Source organism: Theropithecus gelada, chromosome 3, assembly GCF_003255815.1.
Source record: "Theropithecus gelada isolate Dixy chromosome 3, Tgel_1.0, whole genome shotgun sequence".
Lineage (NCBI taxonomy): Eukaryota > Metazoa > Chordata > Mammalia > Primates > Cercopithecidae > Theropithecus > Theropithecus gelada.
In genome coordinates, this window is record NC_037670.1 from 1,782,166 (window position 1) to 1,801,389 (window position 19,224).

At 44.9% G+C, this 19,224-nt stretch overlaps 1 protein-coding gene across 3 annotated transcripts in view; it reads left to right on the forward strand.

The window, feature by feature from the left end:
• Nucleotides 1–19,224, forward strand: part of TPST1 (tyrosylprotein sulfotransferase 1) — a 155,541-nt gene that overhangs the window by 31,443 nt on the left and 104,874 nt on the right. For all 3 annotated transcript variants that reach the window (XM_025378574.1, XM_025378572.1, XM_025378573.1), the window contains exon 2: nt 209–1,154. In XM_025378574.1, coding sequence (XP_025234359.1) covers nt 310–1,154 — 845 coding nt within the window. In that variant the 5' untranslated portion in view covers nt 209–309. The remainder of the gene's footprint in view (nt 1–208; nt 1,155–19,224) is intronic.

Sequence of the window (19,224 nt, forward strand, 5' to 3'; positions counted from 1 at the left end):
GAGCTTGCAGTGAGCCAAGACCGCGCCACTGCACTCCAGCCTGGGCGACTGAGCGAGACTCCGTCTCAAAAAAAAAAAAAAAAAGAATATCAGAGAATCCAAGACTGTTTCAGCTTTTTTCTACCTAAAATGCAGTGGTGATAACTGGTGACTGATTTGTAAGCAATCTCAATGTAATGATAAAATAACGTTTTCCTTTCTCTACTAGACGTTGGTTATCTTTCTGAAGTAGACTCTCCATGGCCTGAACATTTTCCGAAAATCATTTTGAGCAAAATATCTGTTTAATAACAAGATAACCACATCAAGATGGTTGGAAAGCTGAAGCAGAACTTACTATTGGCATGTCTGGTGATTAGTTCTGTGACTGTGTTTTACCTGGGCCAGCATGCCATGGAATGCCATCACCGGATAGAGGAACGTAGCCAGCCAGTCAAATTGGAGAGCACAAGGACCACTGTGAGAACTGGCCTGGACCTCAAAGCCAACAAAACCTTTGCCTATCACAAAGATATGCCTTTAATATTTATTGGAGGTGTGCCTCGGAGTGGAACCACACTCATGAGGGCCATGCTGGATGCACATCCTGACATTCGCTGTGGAGAGGAAACCAGGGTCATTCCCCGAATCCTGGCCCTGAAGCAGATGTGGTCACGGTCAAGTAAAGAGAAGATCCGCCTGGATGAGGCTGGTGTTACTGATGAAGTGCTGGATTCTGCCATGCAAGCCTTCTTACTAGAAATCATTGTTAAGCATGGGGAGCCAGCCCCTTATTTATGTAATAAAGATCCTTTTGCCCTGAAATCTTTAACTTACCTTGCTAGGTTATTCCCCAATGCCAAATTTCTCCTGATGGTCCGAGATGGCCGGGCATCAGTACATTCGATGATTTCTCGAAAAGTTACTATAGCTGGATTTGACCTGAACAGCTATAGGGACTGTTTGACCAAGTGGAATCGTGCTATAGAGACCATGTATAACCAGTGTATGGAGGTTGGTTATAAAAAGTGCATGTTGGTTCACTATGAACAACTTGTCTTACATCCTGAACGATGGATGAGAACACTCTTAAAGTTCCTTCAGATTCCATGGAACCATTCGGTATTGCACCATGAAGAGATGATTGGGAAAGCTGGGGGAGTGTCTCTGTCAAAGTGAGTAGAAGACACATTTTTTATTTTGACTCTATATTTAGCTAATAATCTATATGTATGTATGTGTTTTATGTATATATGTGTATATGTACCTGTGTGTGTATATATAGAAACTGAAGACCTTTTCTGGAACAGATACAGATTCACTGATGAGGTTTCTTTTTTTATTAATTCTCTACTAGTTTATTATGGATTTTCACTTATTTATACTCATTTTTTCATTTATATATTGTGGCCCTCTTATTTGTTTGATGGATACAAACCCAACTTACAGGCGGTGAAAAGCCTTCTTCAAGGCCTCAGACCTTAATGTTCATCATTCAGTTTTAGTGGCTTCTGATTTCTAATTTCTAGATATTGTTGTTAATGAGGATAGTCGGCTTTTTTGTGGATAAAGGTTAAAATCAGGAAGTGCTTATATCATGTTAATGAGCACATAGTGAATTATAAGCATTTTGAAATTTTTAGTGGTAGAGAAAAATAAAAGCATCATCTAATCTAATCTCTTCATTTTATGGACAAGTAGACTGAGTCACAGTAAGATTAAAACAATTTGTTCAGATTTAGATGACAAGACCAGAATTCGAATATGTGTGCCCTGGTCTCCATGAGGTCGTGCTTTTTTCCATGGCATTTTACTACGTGTCGTGCTTCCTTTGTCATCTGAAGGATATAACCTCTCTTATTTTTTACAAAAGGCTAGAGGATCTCCAAAATTTGGAAGCCTAATCCATACAAGAAGTTCCTTGGATTCAGAACTTCTCAAATGATGATTTTTAGCATTTTGCTGCTTTTCTTATGAAGTGACAACTGGTATACCCTCCCACCTGTCTTGATGACTTATATACCTGGAATGAGGATATAAAAATGGAAACTACTATTAAATTCAGGTGGCATCTCTTCATGAAGAAAAGTTGGCTATAACTATATTTTTGTTTTTTTTCATTTATCAAAGTAATATATAACCCCTGTAAAAAAGAAAAAACAGTATACTTTCCTTATGTGCCCTTCTTAATTTCACCAAGGAATATCTCAATTTTTTTTTTTTTTTTTTGCTGTATAGAACTTGTATAGTAAATAGATTTCTTATGTAGATAATCTCAAAGGAACAGCTGCCTGCCTATACCGAGCTTTCAATTATTGATTATAAGTTATGACATACGATCACTATAGTGGCTCTAGGTTGTTTTTATTGATTCAAAGAAAATTTCAGCTCTGGCTACTCTGATTGCAGTTTATTATTATTTCCAGATAATAGACTATAATTGATTTTTAATCACCTGCATTAGGTATTTCAGTCTTTGTGCTTGTATGTTGGCCCGGCACAGATGCTGTTATGCCCAGACTGTTTGTTCCCCAAAGAAGACCACCAGAGTCCAGAGTCAAAGCCAAGCGGCAAGGATCTTTACTACAAGTTCGAACTTGGTCCCTCCTTTACACAGTATACAAGAGGGCCCTGAACAATGCGAGCGTTTGCTTTTTATAGCCCGAAAGTTGCAGGGGAACAAAGAAATTCTTTTGGCTCCTGCGCTTTCAGTAACCTTGAACGGCTGTCTCCTTATCGGAGACTTTCCAAGTGGTGTTTATACTGGGCTCAGGGAGTTTGAGAGAGATATGGTGGTGGGATGGGAGGATGGGATGTGTCTGTGCTAGGCTCAGGGAGTTTTGAGCCCGGGGCTGAGGAATGTGCCCAGCTCCTTTCATTCCCCCCTTCTTTTCAGGTATCTTTAGAGCCAATCTTGGGTCTTATAAGTCTGATTCTGTTTCAGCGTTTACAGGTTGGTATTGGGCTCTGAGGACCATGAGTTGTACAGTGTCAAATCTTTCTTTAACAAATTGTAAAATTCTGTTAACAACACAAGGTCCTACGGTAAGCAGAAATAGTAGACTTAGCAGGGGTCCAAGGAAGGGGGCTAACAGAGAAAACATAGAGGAATTCCACCATTGGTCGGCAGCTGAAGCAAACTGCCGTGTTTTTACTTCAGTGCTTAACTTGCGTAACTGTTGGACCCGGTCCTCTACAAGTCCTGATTCATTTATGTAGAAACAACAGTCTTCTTTTAGAAATATACACGTACCACCTTTTTCTGCAGTGAGTAGGTCTAGGGCTCTCCGGTTCTGCAAGGTTACCTGAGCTAGGGACGTGAGCTGCCGCTGAAGGGAGGCAAGGGACTCAGCCGACTCCTCCATAGCAACGGCAAATTGTTGGTACAACTTGTTACTTTCTATGAGGGTGTGACCTAGGGCTCCCCCCGCCAGTCCGGCCGCAATGAAGGATGCGGTGAGGGAGATTCCTGCAATGAGGGGGAGAAATATGGCTCGTGCAGGTCTTGGTCTAGGGTCTGGGTGAATAACAGCACTAGTCCAGTTACCGGTATATCCTAGGAACTCACCAGCAGTTAGTAGAGTCAACCGGGGAACTAATGTGACAGGGAGACACAGTAGGTTATTAACAGAAGGACTAGGTAGGTTCTTAGATAAGGTTCCATTACACCAGAAGAATATGCCTGATGGAGCCCTTAAGGTGATATTAGGGGGCATTGCAGTGATGCTGCAGAGGCTGGAATTGGTTCCTGAGAAACAGTAGGGAAACTTTTCCTGACTGGGGTTTAGGTATAGGGGCACGTTCAGGATAGGAGCATACGAGAGGTTTCGGAGGTTGTTAGCTTGGGCAAAGGTAGAGGATCCCCATGGCAGAGGGACAGCAGTTAGCGGTGGACGCCCTAGAGTGGCGCACAGAAAGCAGCCAGACAGGCTATGAAGTCCTGTAAGGTTAGCAAGTTCTAGTCCTTCTTATAATAACTTTAACCAGGAGAAAGGACGTAAGTCTTGTGTTAGTCTGTTTTCCTGTCGTTGGATATTCCCGTGGACCAGGGGCAGTACTTGCACTAGGCCTCGCCACAGATAGAGGTGACTGCTAGGCCATGTGGAGGAGGGGGAGTAGTATACAGCCCCATGTTGAGGCGTGGTCCAGCGGGAGTTCCAGGGGTCTCTAACTATCCATGTATATGAAAAATCTCGGCCGGGCGCGGTGGCTCAAGCCTGTAATCCCAGCACTTTGGGAGGCCGAGACGGGCGGATCACGAGGTCAGGAGATCGAGACCATCCTGGCTGACACGGTGAAACCCCGTCTCTACTAAAAAATACAAAAAACTAGCCGGGCGAGGTGGCGGGCGCCTGTAGTCCCCGCTACTCGGGAGGCTGAGGCAGGAGAATGGCGTAAACCCGGGAGGCGGAGCTTGCAGTGAGCCGAGATCTGGCCACTGCACTCCAGCCTGGGCGGCAGAGCGAGACTCCGTCTCAAAAAAAAAAAAAAAAAAAGAAAAATCTCCATCCCGTCTACGATGGAAGGGCCATTTAGGGTCTAACTGTTTTTTCTCTCCCCAATAACGGGGTCTATGGATGTTACAATAGTTATAAGGACAGCCGGCATTTTGGTGCCACCAATAGTGTTTACAATTGTATTTAGTCTGATCAAACTCAAAGCATATTGTTGGTGTCATAGGTTTGGCTATTTGAAAACCAGTAAAATTTAGTAGAATTGGGCTGTTGCACCCTGAGGAAGGGCAGTCAGCACTGGCCAATAATTTTCCGGGCCTATGAGGTTGCCCAGGGTGGGTTCGGTTTTCATAAAGCCAGAATTTCCAGACAAAGGGATTATGAGCTGGTTTTGTGATTTCTCCAGCGGCCACTAGGGCGACTAACGTTAGGGTTAGACTACCTAACTGCATGTTTGCAGTGAGCTATGCTGCCGGCGCAGGGTGAGTTTTAAGGGGTTGTTCCTAGCTCTGTCCACAGTCCACGTGTCCGGTGCTTCAGCCGCCGCCGTGATTGGTCCCAGAAGATCGGAGGTTGGGTCCACTGGCTTGACGTGGGTGGATCCACGATGTGATGCCTTCTACCTTCAGGGCGGTGGGTGTGATTAGGAGTACCTGGAGTGGTCCTTTCCACCTGGGTTCTAGGGTCTCTTGTCGGTGTCGCTTGACCAGGACCCAGTCTCCCGGCTGGTACGGATGGGGTGTCGGCGGGGGACCGGTCTCATATAGTTCCTTCAGCTTGGGCCAGATTTCTTGATGAATTTTCTGCAAGGCTTGTAGGGAAAACAAGAGTTCAGAGACATTTTCTGTTTCGGACTTGAGCAGATCATCTTTTAGGCTGGGAACTAAGGGTGGGGGTCTGCCATACATAATTTCATAAGGAGTAAGGCCCAGTCTGTAAGGGGTGTTACGGGCCCGGAACAGAGCGTAGGGGAGAAGGACCACCCAATTAGCGCCAGTCTCCATAGTCAATTTAGTTAAGGTCTCTTTTAAGGTCCGATTCATTCTCTCTACCTGTCCTGAACTCTGGGGCCTGTAAGCGCAATGTAGTTTCCAATTTGCCCCAAGGATGGAAGTCAAATCCTGACTTACCTTAGCGATGAAGGCCGGCCCATTATCTGACCCTATCTGGACGGGGAAGCCATACCTGGGGAGGATATCTTCCAGGATTTTCTTTGCTACAACCTGAGCAGTCTCTTTCTTGGTGGGGAATGCTTCAGTCCACCCTGAAAAAGTATCTACAAAGACAAGTAAGTACCGATACCCGTATTTTCCTGGCTTTATCTCAGTAAAATCTACTTCCCAGTAGATACCGGGCCTGGTTCCCCTGAGCCTTGTTCCCGTTGCAGCCTGGGATTGGGGGTAGGCGTTGTTAAGCTGGCAGACTTTGCAACTTGTCACGATGTTGCTGGCCATCTCGGCTGTATGTCTGAATTTGAGCTTAGAGCGTCTGATCAGGTCTATCATCCGCCAAGCGCCCAGGTGGGTGGTTCGGTGGATGTGTTCTAACACTTGTTGTCCTAATTTTTCTGGTAGGATAGTTTGGTCATTAGTATCAGTCCACCACCCATTCTGGATCTGTTTCAGGGGAAGCTTGTCAATCCACTGGAGATCTTGTTCTGAATAATCAGGGAAATATGGCAAGTCCCGGGGGCCCGGGTCAGGGAGCTGGAGTGTAAGGAGTTGGCTGGGAGCCTTCGCCACCTTTCTTGCAGTTTGGTCCGCCAGAAAGTTGCCTTGAGCAGTTGGAGTAGTTAGTTTCTGATGCCCTGGGCAATGCACAATGGCTAACTTTTCTGGCCTCCATAGGGCTGTTAGCAGGGCTTGGATTTCTAGCTTGTTTTTTATTTCTTTTTCTTTAGCCGTCAGTAACCCCCGCTCCCTGTAAATGGCCCCATGTATATGCGCTGTTGCAAAAGCATATCGGCTGTCTGTATATACCGTCAGCTTTTTCCCCGCCCCTAAGGTAAGAGCTTGGGTGAGCGCTATCAATTCGGCCTTCTGGGCCGATGTCCCCGGGGGCAGGGGTTCCGCCCAGATTACCTCAGTCTCTGAAGTCACTGCCGCTCCAGCGTACCTCTGGCCCTGATGCATGAAGCTGCTCCCATCAGTGAACCAGACGAGGTCGGCGTCAGGAAGTGGGCGATCCTGCAGGTCTTCTCGAACTCCGTGCACCTGAGCTAGTATCTCGGTGCAGTCGTGGAGTGGGGCGTCCAGGTCCGGGTTGGGCAGCAGCGAGGCAGGGTTTAAGGTCGTTGGGGGCAGGAAAGTTATGCTGAGAGGATTTAGTAGTAGTCCTTGGTAGTGGGTGAGTCGGGCGTTACTCATCCATCGATTAGGTGGCTGTTTGAGTACACCTTCGATGGCATGTGGGGTAACGACCCGCAATTCTTGCCCCATGACAAGCTTATCAGCATCCTGCACCATCAGAGCCGTGGCTGCAATCATTCGGAGACAAGGGGGCCATCCGGCAGCCACTGGGTCTAACTTCTTTGACAGGTAGGCAACTGGCCTCCGCCAGGGGCCTAAGTTTTGAGTTATTACTGCCTTGGCGATACCTTTATTTTCATCTACGTATAAGTGGAAGGGCTTGGTAACATCAGGTAGTCCCAGTGCAGGCGCGGAGAGTAGGGCGGTTTTAATCTGTTGGAAAGCCGACTCGGCTTCGTCTGTCCACTTAAATGGCTGCTGCCCCCGTGTTGCCTGATATAAGGGTTTAGCCAGTTCTGCGAACCCAAGTATCCATAGTCTGCAAAACCCCGCTGACCCCAGGAATTCCCTCACTTGTCGGGTAGATTGCGGCCTGGGGATCTGCAGAACAGTTTGTTTTCGGGCGTCTGTTAACCAGCGCTGCCCTTCTTTAAGCAGGTACCCTAGATATGTTACCTCTGGCTTACAGATTTGAGCTTTCTTTGCTGAGGCTCGGTAGCCTAGATTTCCCAGAGCTTGTAAGAGACCCTTGGTCCCTTGGATGCAAGCTTCTTGGGTCTCAGCAGCAATCAGGAGGTCATCAACATACTGTAGTAAGGTTATTTCAGGGTGTTTGCGTCGGTACTCACCCAGGTCTTCATGGAGGGCCTCATCGAACAGGGTAGGAGAGTTTTTGAATCCTTGCGGCAGTCTGGTCCATGTCAGTTGGCCACTTATGCCTCTATCAGGGTCATTCCACTCGAAGGCGAAGAGCTTTTGGCTCTGAGGGGCTAAAGGCAAACTGAAGAAAGCATCTTTTAAATCTAAAACAGTGTACCATTGATGTTTAGGGTTTAGGGTACTTAGGAGGGTATATGGGTTAGGCACAGTTGGATGTATGTCCACAACCCTCTTATTGATTTCTCTTAAGTCTTGTACAGGTCTGTATTCTCCACTATTAGGTTTTCGTACCGGCAACAATGGAGTATTCCAGGGTGAGTGACATGAGCGGAGGATCCCTTGGTCAAGGAGCCGGCGGATATGCGGGGCAATTCCTTTCTTGGCCTCTAGGGGCATCGGGTATTGGCGTACCCGCACGGGGTCTGCCCCAGGTTTAAGTTCAACAAATAAAGCAGGACGGTGTTTTGCTAGTCCTAAGCCCCCCATTTCCGCCCAAGCTTCTGGATATTGCTGGAGCCAGGTTGCTATGTCCTGGTCAGGGGCCGTTTGCTCCTGGTGGAGCCGGTACTCATCTTCTAGGGTTATAGTTAGGACGGACACGGGTTGATTGTGGGAGTTGGTCACGATGGGCCCCTCAGGGAGGAAATGGATCTGTGCTCCCATTTTAGTTAGCAGGTCTCTCCCTAACAGGGGACAGGGGCTCTCAGGGATAACCAGGAAAGAATGGGTTACATTCTTGGCTCCGAGGTTTACTGTTCTTTGTGTTGTCCACGGGTATTTCTTAACTCCTGTGGCCCCTTGTACCCACGAGGACTTGGAGGATAATTTTCCATTAGTTTTAACTAAGACTGAGTGCTGTGCTCCCGTATCGACCAAGAACTGGACCGGGGACCCCTCCACTTGCAAAGTTACCCTAGGTTCGGGGAGGGGATCCGAACCCCGTCTTCCCTAGTCTTCATCTTGAGTGACTAGTACGGGTGTAGACCTAGGGGGTCCCTGTCCTCGTTGTTTCTTTTTGGGGCAGTCTCTTACCCAGTGGCCAGCCTCCTTGCAGTAGGCACATTGGTCTTTTTTTAGATTATCATGCCTGGGGGGCCGTCTGGGTTGGGTGTACTCTGGATGTAGATGCTCTTTCTGTACTACTGCTGCCAGGACCTTGGTCATTTTTTCAGTGGCCTTAAATTGCCTTTCTTCTGGAGTATCTCTGTTATTGTAAACCCGCTGGGCTATCTGAAGGAGGTCCTGAATCCGCTTTCCTTCCAAGTCTTCTAATTTCTGGAGTTTTCTTTTAATATCTGGGGCTGCCTGATTTACGAATGACATTACAATAGCTGCCTGACTTCCTGGAGCCTCTGGATCTATGGGGGTGTACTGTCTAAAAGCTTCCATTAATCTTTCTAAGTAGGTGGCTGGGCTCTCTGTCTTTTCTTGCAGAATAGAATATACTTTAGCCAAATTAGTGGGCTTGCGAGCAGCTGCCCGGAGACCTGCCATTAGAGTCTGGCGATAAAGGCGTAGCCGTCCCCTACCTTCTGCCGTGTTGTAGTCCCATGCCGGCCTGGTCAGAGGAAAGGTCGCGTTTATGAGGTCGGGGTTGGCAGTCGGTTGACCGTCGTCCCCCGGGACCAGCTTTCTAGCTTCTACTTGTATTCTCTCTCGCTCTTCCGTGGTAAACAAGATTCGGAGGAGCTGCTGACAATCGTCCCAAGTGGGCTGGTGGGTGAACATGACACTATCCAGTAAAGACAGTAAATCTTTGGGGTTGTCTGAAAACCGAGCACTCTGAGTCTTCCAGTTATACAGATCACTGGTGGAGAATGGCCAGTACTGGAGCCTGGGGATTCCTGTGTCATCTGGGGGTCCTATTTCCCGGAGCGGTAAAGCCACCGTGGAGTCAGGCGGCTGGGGGGGGCTAGTCCGCGAAGTGCGCCCTTGCGTCCGCCCCGCCGGCCCCTCAAAGTTACTTTCCCTTTCAGCAGGCCCGTGAGTGGCGGCCGCCTCCTCTCCGCCTGCTCTCTCCCGCGACTCAGCCCGAGGGGCCGGGGCCCGGGGCCCGGAGGGGTACGGAGGGGGTTCTGTGAACAGTGGGTCCCCGCTATCAGGTAGAACAGGATGGGAGGGGGCAGTTGGTTGCTTGGTTTTTAGTGGTCGAGCAACCAGTGCCTTAGAGGGTTCAGAGGCTAATTGGAAAGGGGACAGCCAAGGAGGCGGGTTTTCAACAAGGTCCTGCCATATGAGGATGTATGGGATTTGATCTAAGTGGCCCGCATGCCCAGGTAGGAAAATCTTGGATTTTACCCTAGTGATGACAGCAAGTCGGAAGGTCCCCTCGGGTGGCCACCCCACATCAAAGGCAGGCCACTCGGAGCGACACAGAGTAATTAGCTTTCCTTTCCTGATTTTCATACCAAGATCATGGCCCCTTGCTCTAACTTCTTTGAAATTATTTGTAAGGAGAGATAGAGGAGTACTCTGGGTATTGCCCATCCTGTAACGATTTGTAGTCCTTTCCTGTAAAGGAATGTGGGTTAGAATCCCTATAGAGGAAATCTGATCTGACTTATTACTGATAGCTAGCCGGGAGCGCGGCGCCGGAAGCCGGGGAGCCCGGGGACCGGGGCCGGAAGTGGGGCGCCGGAAGCCGGGAGCCCGGGGACCGGGGTCAGATTCAGACCGCAAGCGCGCACCCGGGAACCGGGGTCAGACTCAGACCGCAAGCGCGCACCCGGGAACCGGGGTCAGATTCAGCTGTTGCCCGGATCGTGAACGCGCTCCGGCAACTCAGATCACAATTTAAATCAGAAGAGAGCCAGGGGACGTCTCCCACCGGTCTCCACTGGCCGTCCTATAGCGCGTCCGCCAGGACTGTGCCAGCCTCAGTTTCAGACCTCGCGAGTCACAGATTCAGATTCAGAACAGACACACAGACGCAGACAGACAAACGGAGACGAGCCAGCTCACCTATCAGTAGATCGATCTCAGCAGATCCGTTGACCAGGGGTCTGGTGGGCTTGGGGAATCCCGGACGGGCCCCCAGATGTTATGCCCAGACTGTTTGTTCCCCAAAGAAGACCACCAGAGTCCAGAGTCAAAGCCAAGCGGCAAGGATCTTTACTACAAGTTCGAACTTGGTCCCTCCTTTACACAGTATACAAGAGGGCCCTGAACAATGCGAGCGTTTGCTTTTTATAGCCCGAAAGTTGCAGGGGAACAAAGAAATTCTTTTGGCTCCTGCGCTTTCAGTAACCTTGAACGGCTGTCTCCTTATCGGAGACTTTCCAGGTGGTGTTTATACTGGGCTCAGGGAGTTTGAGAGAGATATGGTGGTGGGATGGGAGGATGGGATGTGTCTGTGCTAGGCTCAGGGAGTTTTGAGCCCGGGGCTGAGGAATGTGCCCAGCTCCTTTCAATGCCACCTACATTTACTAATATAAAAGGAGCTTAGACCACCAGCCTCTTTAGTAGGGATTAAAGAGATATGCTTAGGTTAAATTTTGGTGCCAATCAGGTAGAGAACATCTTGTGTATATACTTGCTATATTTAAGGTAAGCATAAAGGCCAAGAAAATTCATAGAAATTATATTATGAATTAATGAATTTTAGAAAGCAAAGAGACCTTACTTAGCATTTCAGTATGTGGAATGGAGGCCCTCGAAGGCTCTATGTTTTGTCAAAAATTAACGTGTCACAATCATGAGTAGAAGCTAATGCTTATTCCAAGATTTTTGCATTTGGGGTCTTTCTAGTTTGGGGCTATTACAGATAAAAGTTGCTGAGAACATTCTTGTACATTACTTTTGGTGGATATAGCATTCATTTCTTTTAGGTATGTACCAATGAATAGAATTGCTGGATGACAAGGGGTATGTGTGTGTGTGTGTGTGTGTGTGTGTGTATGTGTGTGTGTGTTTGTGTGTGTGTGTGTGTTTGATACTAAGAGTTTTCCAAAGTGTCTCTATCATTCATGTATGGCTGTACTGTAGATGAACATGTTCTAGTTGCCTCACATCTTTACCAACACTTGGTATTTTAGTATTTTCTGGTAGGCTACAATTGTTTTTTAAAACTTAAAAGCAAAATAATATTTGAACCCGTTTTTGAAAGAAAATCTTACCCAGAATTCCAATATAAAACAAGAACTGCTTTGGTTGAGGTGAGTCTAAACTAGACCATATTTCCTTTTTTTTTTTTTTCTGAGACGGAGTTTCGCTGTGTCATCCAGGCTGGAGTGCAGTGGCACGATCTCTGCTCACTGCAACCTCCATCTCCCAGGTTCAAGTGATCCTTCCATCTCAGCCTCCCGAGTAACTGGGATTACAGGTGCGCACCACCGTGCCCAGCTTTTTTTTTTTTTTTTTTTTTTTTGTAGTTTTGGTAGAGCCCACACTTGTCTCAAACCCCTGAGTTCAGGCAATCCATGTACCTCAGCCTCCCAGAGTACTGGGGTTACAGGCATGAGCCACTATACCTAACCAGCCATACTTCTTTTTTTAAGATTGAATCCCTACTTTCAAAAACTGCTTATTGGGGAATAAGGCAGAAACATACAAAATTATTACACAGTACCAAGTTGTAAATATCCCATGTTCAATATAATGAAGAATTTATCACCCAGAGTCAGTCATCCTGTGTGCTTTTCTTTTTATTGAAACATTTTTATTCTGGGAAAAATGTTTAAAATAAATATTTTAATACTTAGTATTACGTAGTATTACAATACTTAAATATTTAGGTAGCCTTCAAGGTTTGAAGATGTCACCAGATGGCCTAGGGACACTTATAGAAGTTGTCGAAAATAGAGATATCAGCAGGCTTTCACAGTTCTATCTCTTGTGTTGTTAACTATGAAAGTTAACCTTTACTTTGCTTAGAAATTTCCAATTATTTACTGTCGGGGTGGCATCTCTTGCTTCTCTGGGCAGTTCCAGTTACAGAAAAGTCAGAGGCTCCTGCTCAAATATCTTGAAAAGAAAGTAGAAGTAAAGTTTGAGGCTATTTACGTTGCCCTTTTCTCATGGTTTGTGGATTTTTTTGTGGAATTTTAGTTGTCTCCATCAGGGAACTTTTGGGAAGTTATAAGAGTGTACAGTTACTTCTGTTATTAAACTCATTATGATACCATGAAATTACCTGGAACAAATAAAAATCAAGTTTGCTAGGTCAAAAGAGCAAAACCAGAAAAGCAGATTAATGTAACAGTGATGCTTAGACAACAAGTACAGGAATCACAACTACAATTCAGAGACGAGTTCTTATCTACACTTAGAGCAGAAAGAGAATATAGTAACTATTAAACACAAATAAATTAGAATGAAAAAGATAATAGTAGTGATAAGTACAAGAGAACAATAAGAATATTAAAACTGACACCCTACAACTTCTAATAAGTAAAGCAGACAAAAAAAAACCCTCTAAATTAGATCAAAAGCAAAGAAAGACTAAATAAATGAGTGAAAATAATGCAAAAAGGTTTTTGGAAATGGAGATATTTTGAGGAAGTAGGAAGAATAATTAGTAATTTATTAAATTTATAACACAGTTTCTTTTTACTATCCAAAGTGAAATTTAGTTTTGTTAAAGAAAAAATTATTCAGTGATACTTGCTAAGGCATGAGGCGGTGTTTATTTAGCACCATTGCAGGAGATACAGGGACCACTGCAATCGGGTCTTGCAGTGGGGGATAGAGATTGGACTTAACTCTGAATACAGCATGGGCAAGTGGGAATTTATAGCCAGGGAGCAAGGTGAGGGCCAGTGGATGGAAAATTACTATGAGGAAACATCAGGGGTCAGGGGCATTCTGGCTAAATTTACCTGATAGGATTCTCATTGAAGACAGGCCAGGGTGATCAGACATCACCTGGGGAGTGGTGGAGGATGAGAAACGTGAGAGTGATTAGTTATCAAGGGTAGGAGGTTCTTGCTAAATTGCCTTAGCAGGGTTCTTTGCTAAAACTGGAATTTTTTTTTTTTTCTTTTTTTGAGACGGAGTCTTTCTCTGTCTCCCAGGCTGGAGTGCAGTGGCGCGATTTCGGCTCACTGCAAGTTCCACCCTCCAGGTTCACACCATTCTCCTGCCTCAGCCTCCTGAGTAGCTGGGACTATAGGCACCCACCACCATGCCCGGCTAATTTTTTGTATTTTTAGTAGAGATGGGGTTTCACCGTGTTAGCTAGGATGGTCTCAATCTCTTGACCTCGTGATCCGCCTGCCTCGGCCTCCCAAAGTGCTGGGATTACAGGCATGAGCCACCGCACCCAGCCTAAAACTGGATTTTATAAAGAAGTGCACTGATGGTCCTAGGAGAAGGTTCAGGAGCCTGACTGAAGTTTGGTCACACAAAGAATCTTTGTCAGTTTGGAAACTTAAAATTCTTACATCTTATGGGATTAACAGAAAACTCAATAGCCACTTGAAATTCTTGTGAAATTTAAGGATAACAAGAATATTTTGAGCAAGTGAAGAGAATGACAGACAATATTCACAAAGATTATGAGCATTAATAGCATGGAAAATTAATAGCAGGCAAGTTAGGATCATTTGAGCTCTACTAGCTCAGTCTGAAATATCCCAGAAGAATTTTATAAATATTACATGTAGTGTTTTTTTTTTTCTTTCATGAAACTATCAGAGAACAAGTCTGTTTATTTGTGAAAACTTCTCCTTTGTGAAGGCACTGCCTAAGGATGCTATTGGGGTTGTGTCTTTTTTTTTTTTTTTCTTTGGAGATAGGGTCTTGCTCTGTCACCCAGGCTGGAGTACAGTGGCAAGATTATGGCTCATTGTAGCCTTGAACTTCTGGGCTCAAACGATCTTCCCACCTTAGCTTCCTGTTAGTAGCTGGGACTACAGGTGCATGCCATCATGCCTGGCTAATTTTTTTTTTTTTTTTTTTTGGTAGAGATAGGGTCTCACTATGTTACCCAGGCTGGACTCGATCTCCTGGCCTCAAGCAGTCTTCCTGCCTTGGCCTCCCAAAGTGCTGGGATTACCGCTGTGAGCTGCCGTGCCCAACCTCCTTTTACAAGTTATATTGAAGACAGAAGTGACTGAGACATCTTAGCTGGAGAGGAGGAATTGAATAAACAAGGGATACAAGCGACAGTGAAGTGGGCTGTGAAAGGAAATCAGAGAGCTGATGAAACACTGCATTTCAAAGTGTGTCAGTGAAAGACTGAGAAGAAGCAGAACCAGAACATGAATTAATAAGGCAACATTTGTACTTTTCTTGGAGAATATAGCAATTGGTAGCAAAAATTAGAAGTTGGATATCAGATCATTTATTAGTTTGATTAGATTTCTCTACAAATAATGGAGATCCAAAATAACAAAGATTTCCAAATAATGGCTGTTATGTAGAAGAAGGCAGACCTGGGCTGCTTGGTCAGCTCTGCAGTCATCTGGCATCTAGGCTGCTTCCAGCTTTTGTCTCCATCATTCCCAGGATCCAAGTTGGAGCGCCAGTCATTTCATCTACATTCTAAGCAGCACAGCAGGGGTGGATGTGTGTGAAACAAATGGCGTTTAGTATTTTTTGAGGATATTTCTTAGAAGCTTCCAGCTAGTACTTCTTGCTTTTCACTGGCCACCACACCCAGCTAATTTTGTGTGTGTGTGTGTGTTTTTAGTAGAGACGGGGTTTCACCATGTTAGGCAGGATGGCCTTGATCTCCTGACCTCATGATCCATCCACCTGGGCCTCCCAAAGTGCTGGGATTACAGGCGTGAGCCACTGTGCCTGGCCAATATGTGTATTGTTTTTAAATGTTCTGTTAGTTGCTGGTGTATACAATTGTAAATGACTTGTATATCTATATCCTGCAGCTTTCCTAATGTTTTGTGGTTTTGCCTAAGCTAGGACTTCTAATAGTAATAAGCAACCTTGGTTTAAAACAGTTGTTGTTGCTGGGTGCTCACGCCTGTAATCCCAGCACTTTTTGAGGCCGAGTTGGGCGGATCACGAAGTCAGGAGATCGAGACCATCCTGACTAACACGGTGAAACTCCGTCTCTACTAAAAATACAAAAAATTATCCAGGCGTGGTGGCGGGCGCCTGTAGTCCCAGCTACTTGGGAAGCTGAGGCAGGAGAATGGCGTGAATCTGGGAGGCGGAACTTGCAGTGAGTGGAGATCACACCACTGCACTCCAGCCTGGGTGACAGAGCGAGACAACGTCTCAAAAAAAAAAAAAAAAAAAGTTCTTCTTAAGTGGGGGCAGTTTGTTCCCCAGGGGACATTTGGCAATGTCTGGAGACTTTTTGGTTTTCACATTTGGGGAAGTGGAGGTGATACTGCTGGCCTTAAATAGAAAGAGGCCGGGGTGTTGCTAAACATCCTGCAATTATAGGACAGCTGCTACAACAAAGTATTTATCCGGCCCCAAATGTCAGTTGTGCCAAGGTTGAGAAATCATGTTTTAAAGGGAATGCCTTAAACAATATTTTATTATTGTGCAGAATTCCAAACACAAAAATAAATTGATAAGCAGAATTCCCAATACCAACAGTTAACCATTGTAGGCCGCTATTGCTAACTCCTTTCCTTCCCCCAACTTCTGCTGAATTATTATTTTAAAACAAATACAAGATAACACATCATTCCATCTATAAATACTTCTCTGTGTGTCACTAGAGGTTCCCAAATTATGGTTTCAGAATACCAAAAAAATCCTTCAGACCTTCCCAGGAGATCTGCAAGATTAAAACTATTTTCACAATAATACTAAGATGTTATTTGAATTTTCATTCTGTTGACATTTGTGCTGATAGTGCAAAAGAGCTGAAAACTCTGGATGCCTTAGCACAGATCAAGGCTGTGGCACCAAACTGTACTTAGTGGTCATTGTACTTGTAGTACTGTCAAATTCTCTTCCGCTTAAAAAAACAACCAACTGGATTTAAGTAAGAATGTGATTCATGAAGCAGTACAATTTTTTTTAGTCTTCTGCCTAATGGTTTTAGTGATCATTGATGAATCATTGCCCAGGCCTACTATTTTATTAAGTCTGGCCAAATGGTAGTCTAATTTAAAATTTCCTTCTGTATTCATTAATGATATTTTTCTATAAAGAAGACTGTGCTTATACCAACTGTTTAGTTACTCCTGAATATCCTGTGTATAGGAAATGAAGGAAAATGATTTATTTTTTTCCCAGAACAGAGTTCACTCTAAAGGGAATATGTTTAATGAATTTTGCTGTATTTATTTTAATGTACATTATTGGTATATGCTGTTAGTTTTCTTTCTCTTTGTTGATACCTTTTATCAAGTTGAAGAATTTCTCTTCTGTTTCTAGTTCACTAAGAGTTTTCAAAGTTAATGGATATTGTATTCGTTTTTTCTTGCTGTGTAGTAAGTTACCCCAGAATTTAGTGGCTGAAAACAACAAACATTATATAAAAGTTTCTGTGTGTCAGGAATATGGACACAGTATAGCTAGATCTTCTGCCTCAGAGTCCCTCAGAAGACTGCATCAGGGCTGGACTGGGGAAGGAATGATTTCCTAGTTCGTGTGGTATTTGGCACGATTCAGTTCCTTATCTGTCATAGGTGGAGGGCTTTAGTTCCTTGCCGTGTATGTTTCTGTATAGGGCTATTTAACATGGCAGCTGGCAAGCAAGAAGAGCCAGAGAAGGTAAAGAAGATGGAAGTTACATCTTTTGCAACCTTATCTCAGAAGTGACATCTATCACTTTTGCCATATTAATTAGAATCAAATTCCTAGGCCCAGCTAAAATCAAGTAGACGGGATTACACAAAGGTAGGAATATCAGGAGTTGGGAACCATCAGGTGCTATTTTAGAAGCAGCATTCCAGCCTGCCCTCTGGCCCCCAATGACTCATGTCTCTTGCATGTGCCCCTCTTAATTTGCCCCTTTCTCCAGGTCTCCAAAAGTCTCATTCCGTTACAGCATCAGCTCACAGTCCAGAATCTTACCATCTAAATCAGGTCCAGTTGTGAATGGGGCTTATGGGTGAAGTTTCTTTCTTTTTTTTTTTCTTGAGACAGCATCTCACTCTGTTGCCTAGGCTGGAGTGCAGTGGTGCAATCATGGCTCACTGCAGCCTCAACCTCCTGGGTTCAAGTGATCCTCCTGCCTCAGCCTCCTGAGTAGCTAGGATTACAGTTGTGTGCCACCACACCTGGCTAATTTTTTGATTTTTAGTGGAGATAAGGTTTCGCTATGTTGCCCAGGCTGGTTTCCAACTCCTGGGCTCCGCCTCCCAAAGTGCTAGGATTACAAGTGTGAGCCACTGCACCTGGCCAAAGTTTTTAAAATATAGTTCCTTGTGTACAGTTCCACTCAATCTGTAGAAATGTAACATTAAAGATACAAGTTATCCTCTTTTCCCTATATCCAGTATACAAGGGTGGAACAGGCATGGGATAATGGATATTCCTTTTTAAAGGAGGGAAAATAGGAGGCACAGAAGTGTCACTGGTCCGTATCAATTGTGAAATCCAGCCAGGAAGTTAGAAGTTCCTTGATTGGTCTCACAGCCTAGGAATAATTCCTGCCCTCCTGACGCTTGATTCCACCTCTGAGTTATTCTTCCTTTTTCATGAAAGGTAGCAGTTAGCAGCTGTGTAGTTTTTTATCAGTCTGCTTCCTGCCAGTAGAATTTTGGGAGTCTAGTGGCCTCTTTTCATGTTGTACTATTTCTGGGTTTTTTTGGTCCAACCTGGCAGTGTTGCTGCTGATATAATTTTCTCAAAAACTTTGTAAGTCTTTTGTGAAACTCATTGGTGTTGATTCCACTGGGTAATAGTCACACCTAGAAATCTAAGGTACACCCTTCTTTACTTTGTGATCTTTCTCAGATGGCTGAGGGACAATGTTCTTAAGCTTCCTAGAGCCCCTGTTGTTCAGTCGCAAGGACCTATTAGGCACACCCTTAATTTCTTTAAAGAGTCCTTTATATGACAGAATTACTGGGAACCATTTTCCAGGTAGCCCACCACAAAAGTTGTATTTTGTCAAATTGAAGGAGTCATCTGACTTTCTTTAATCATAAGCTGCAAATATAGTAAGCTGCATTAATAGATTTTCTAATATTTATTTAACTTTGAATTTCTGGAGAAAACCCAACTTGGTCATGATGTATCATCTGAGCTTTGTTTTTGGCTTTGGTATGCAAATTTTTTTTTTTGAGACAGAGTCTTGCTGTGTCGCCCAGGCTGGAGTGCAGTGGTGCGATCTTGGCTCACTGCAACCTCCGCCTCCCGGCTTCACGCCATTCTCCTGCCTCAGCCTCCCGAGTAGCTGGGACTATAGGCACCCACCACCATGCCCAGCTAATTTTTTGTATTTTTAGTAGAGATGCGGTTTCACCGTGTTAGCCAGGATGATCTCGATCTCCTGACCTCGTGATCCATGTGCCTTGGCCTCCCCAAGTGCTGGGATTACAGATGTGAGCCACTGCGCCCAGCTGGTATGCTAATTGTTGGCTTAGGATTTTTATATCTATTTCATGAGTGACACTGACCTGTAATTTTCTCTTTTCTTACACTCTAAGTCTCGTTTTGGTATATAGTTATGCTTCCCTTACAAATTACTTTTGATTGTCTTTTCCCTCAATTTTGGAATGCTGTGGATTCCAATCCTGATGCTGTGGATTTGAGTAACTTTGGAGTTATATTTTGTGTCTCTAAGCCCTGTT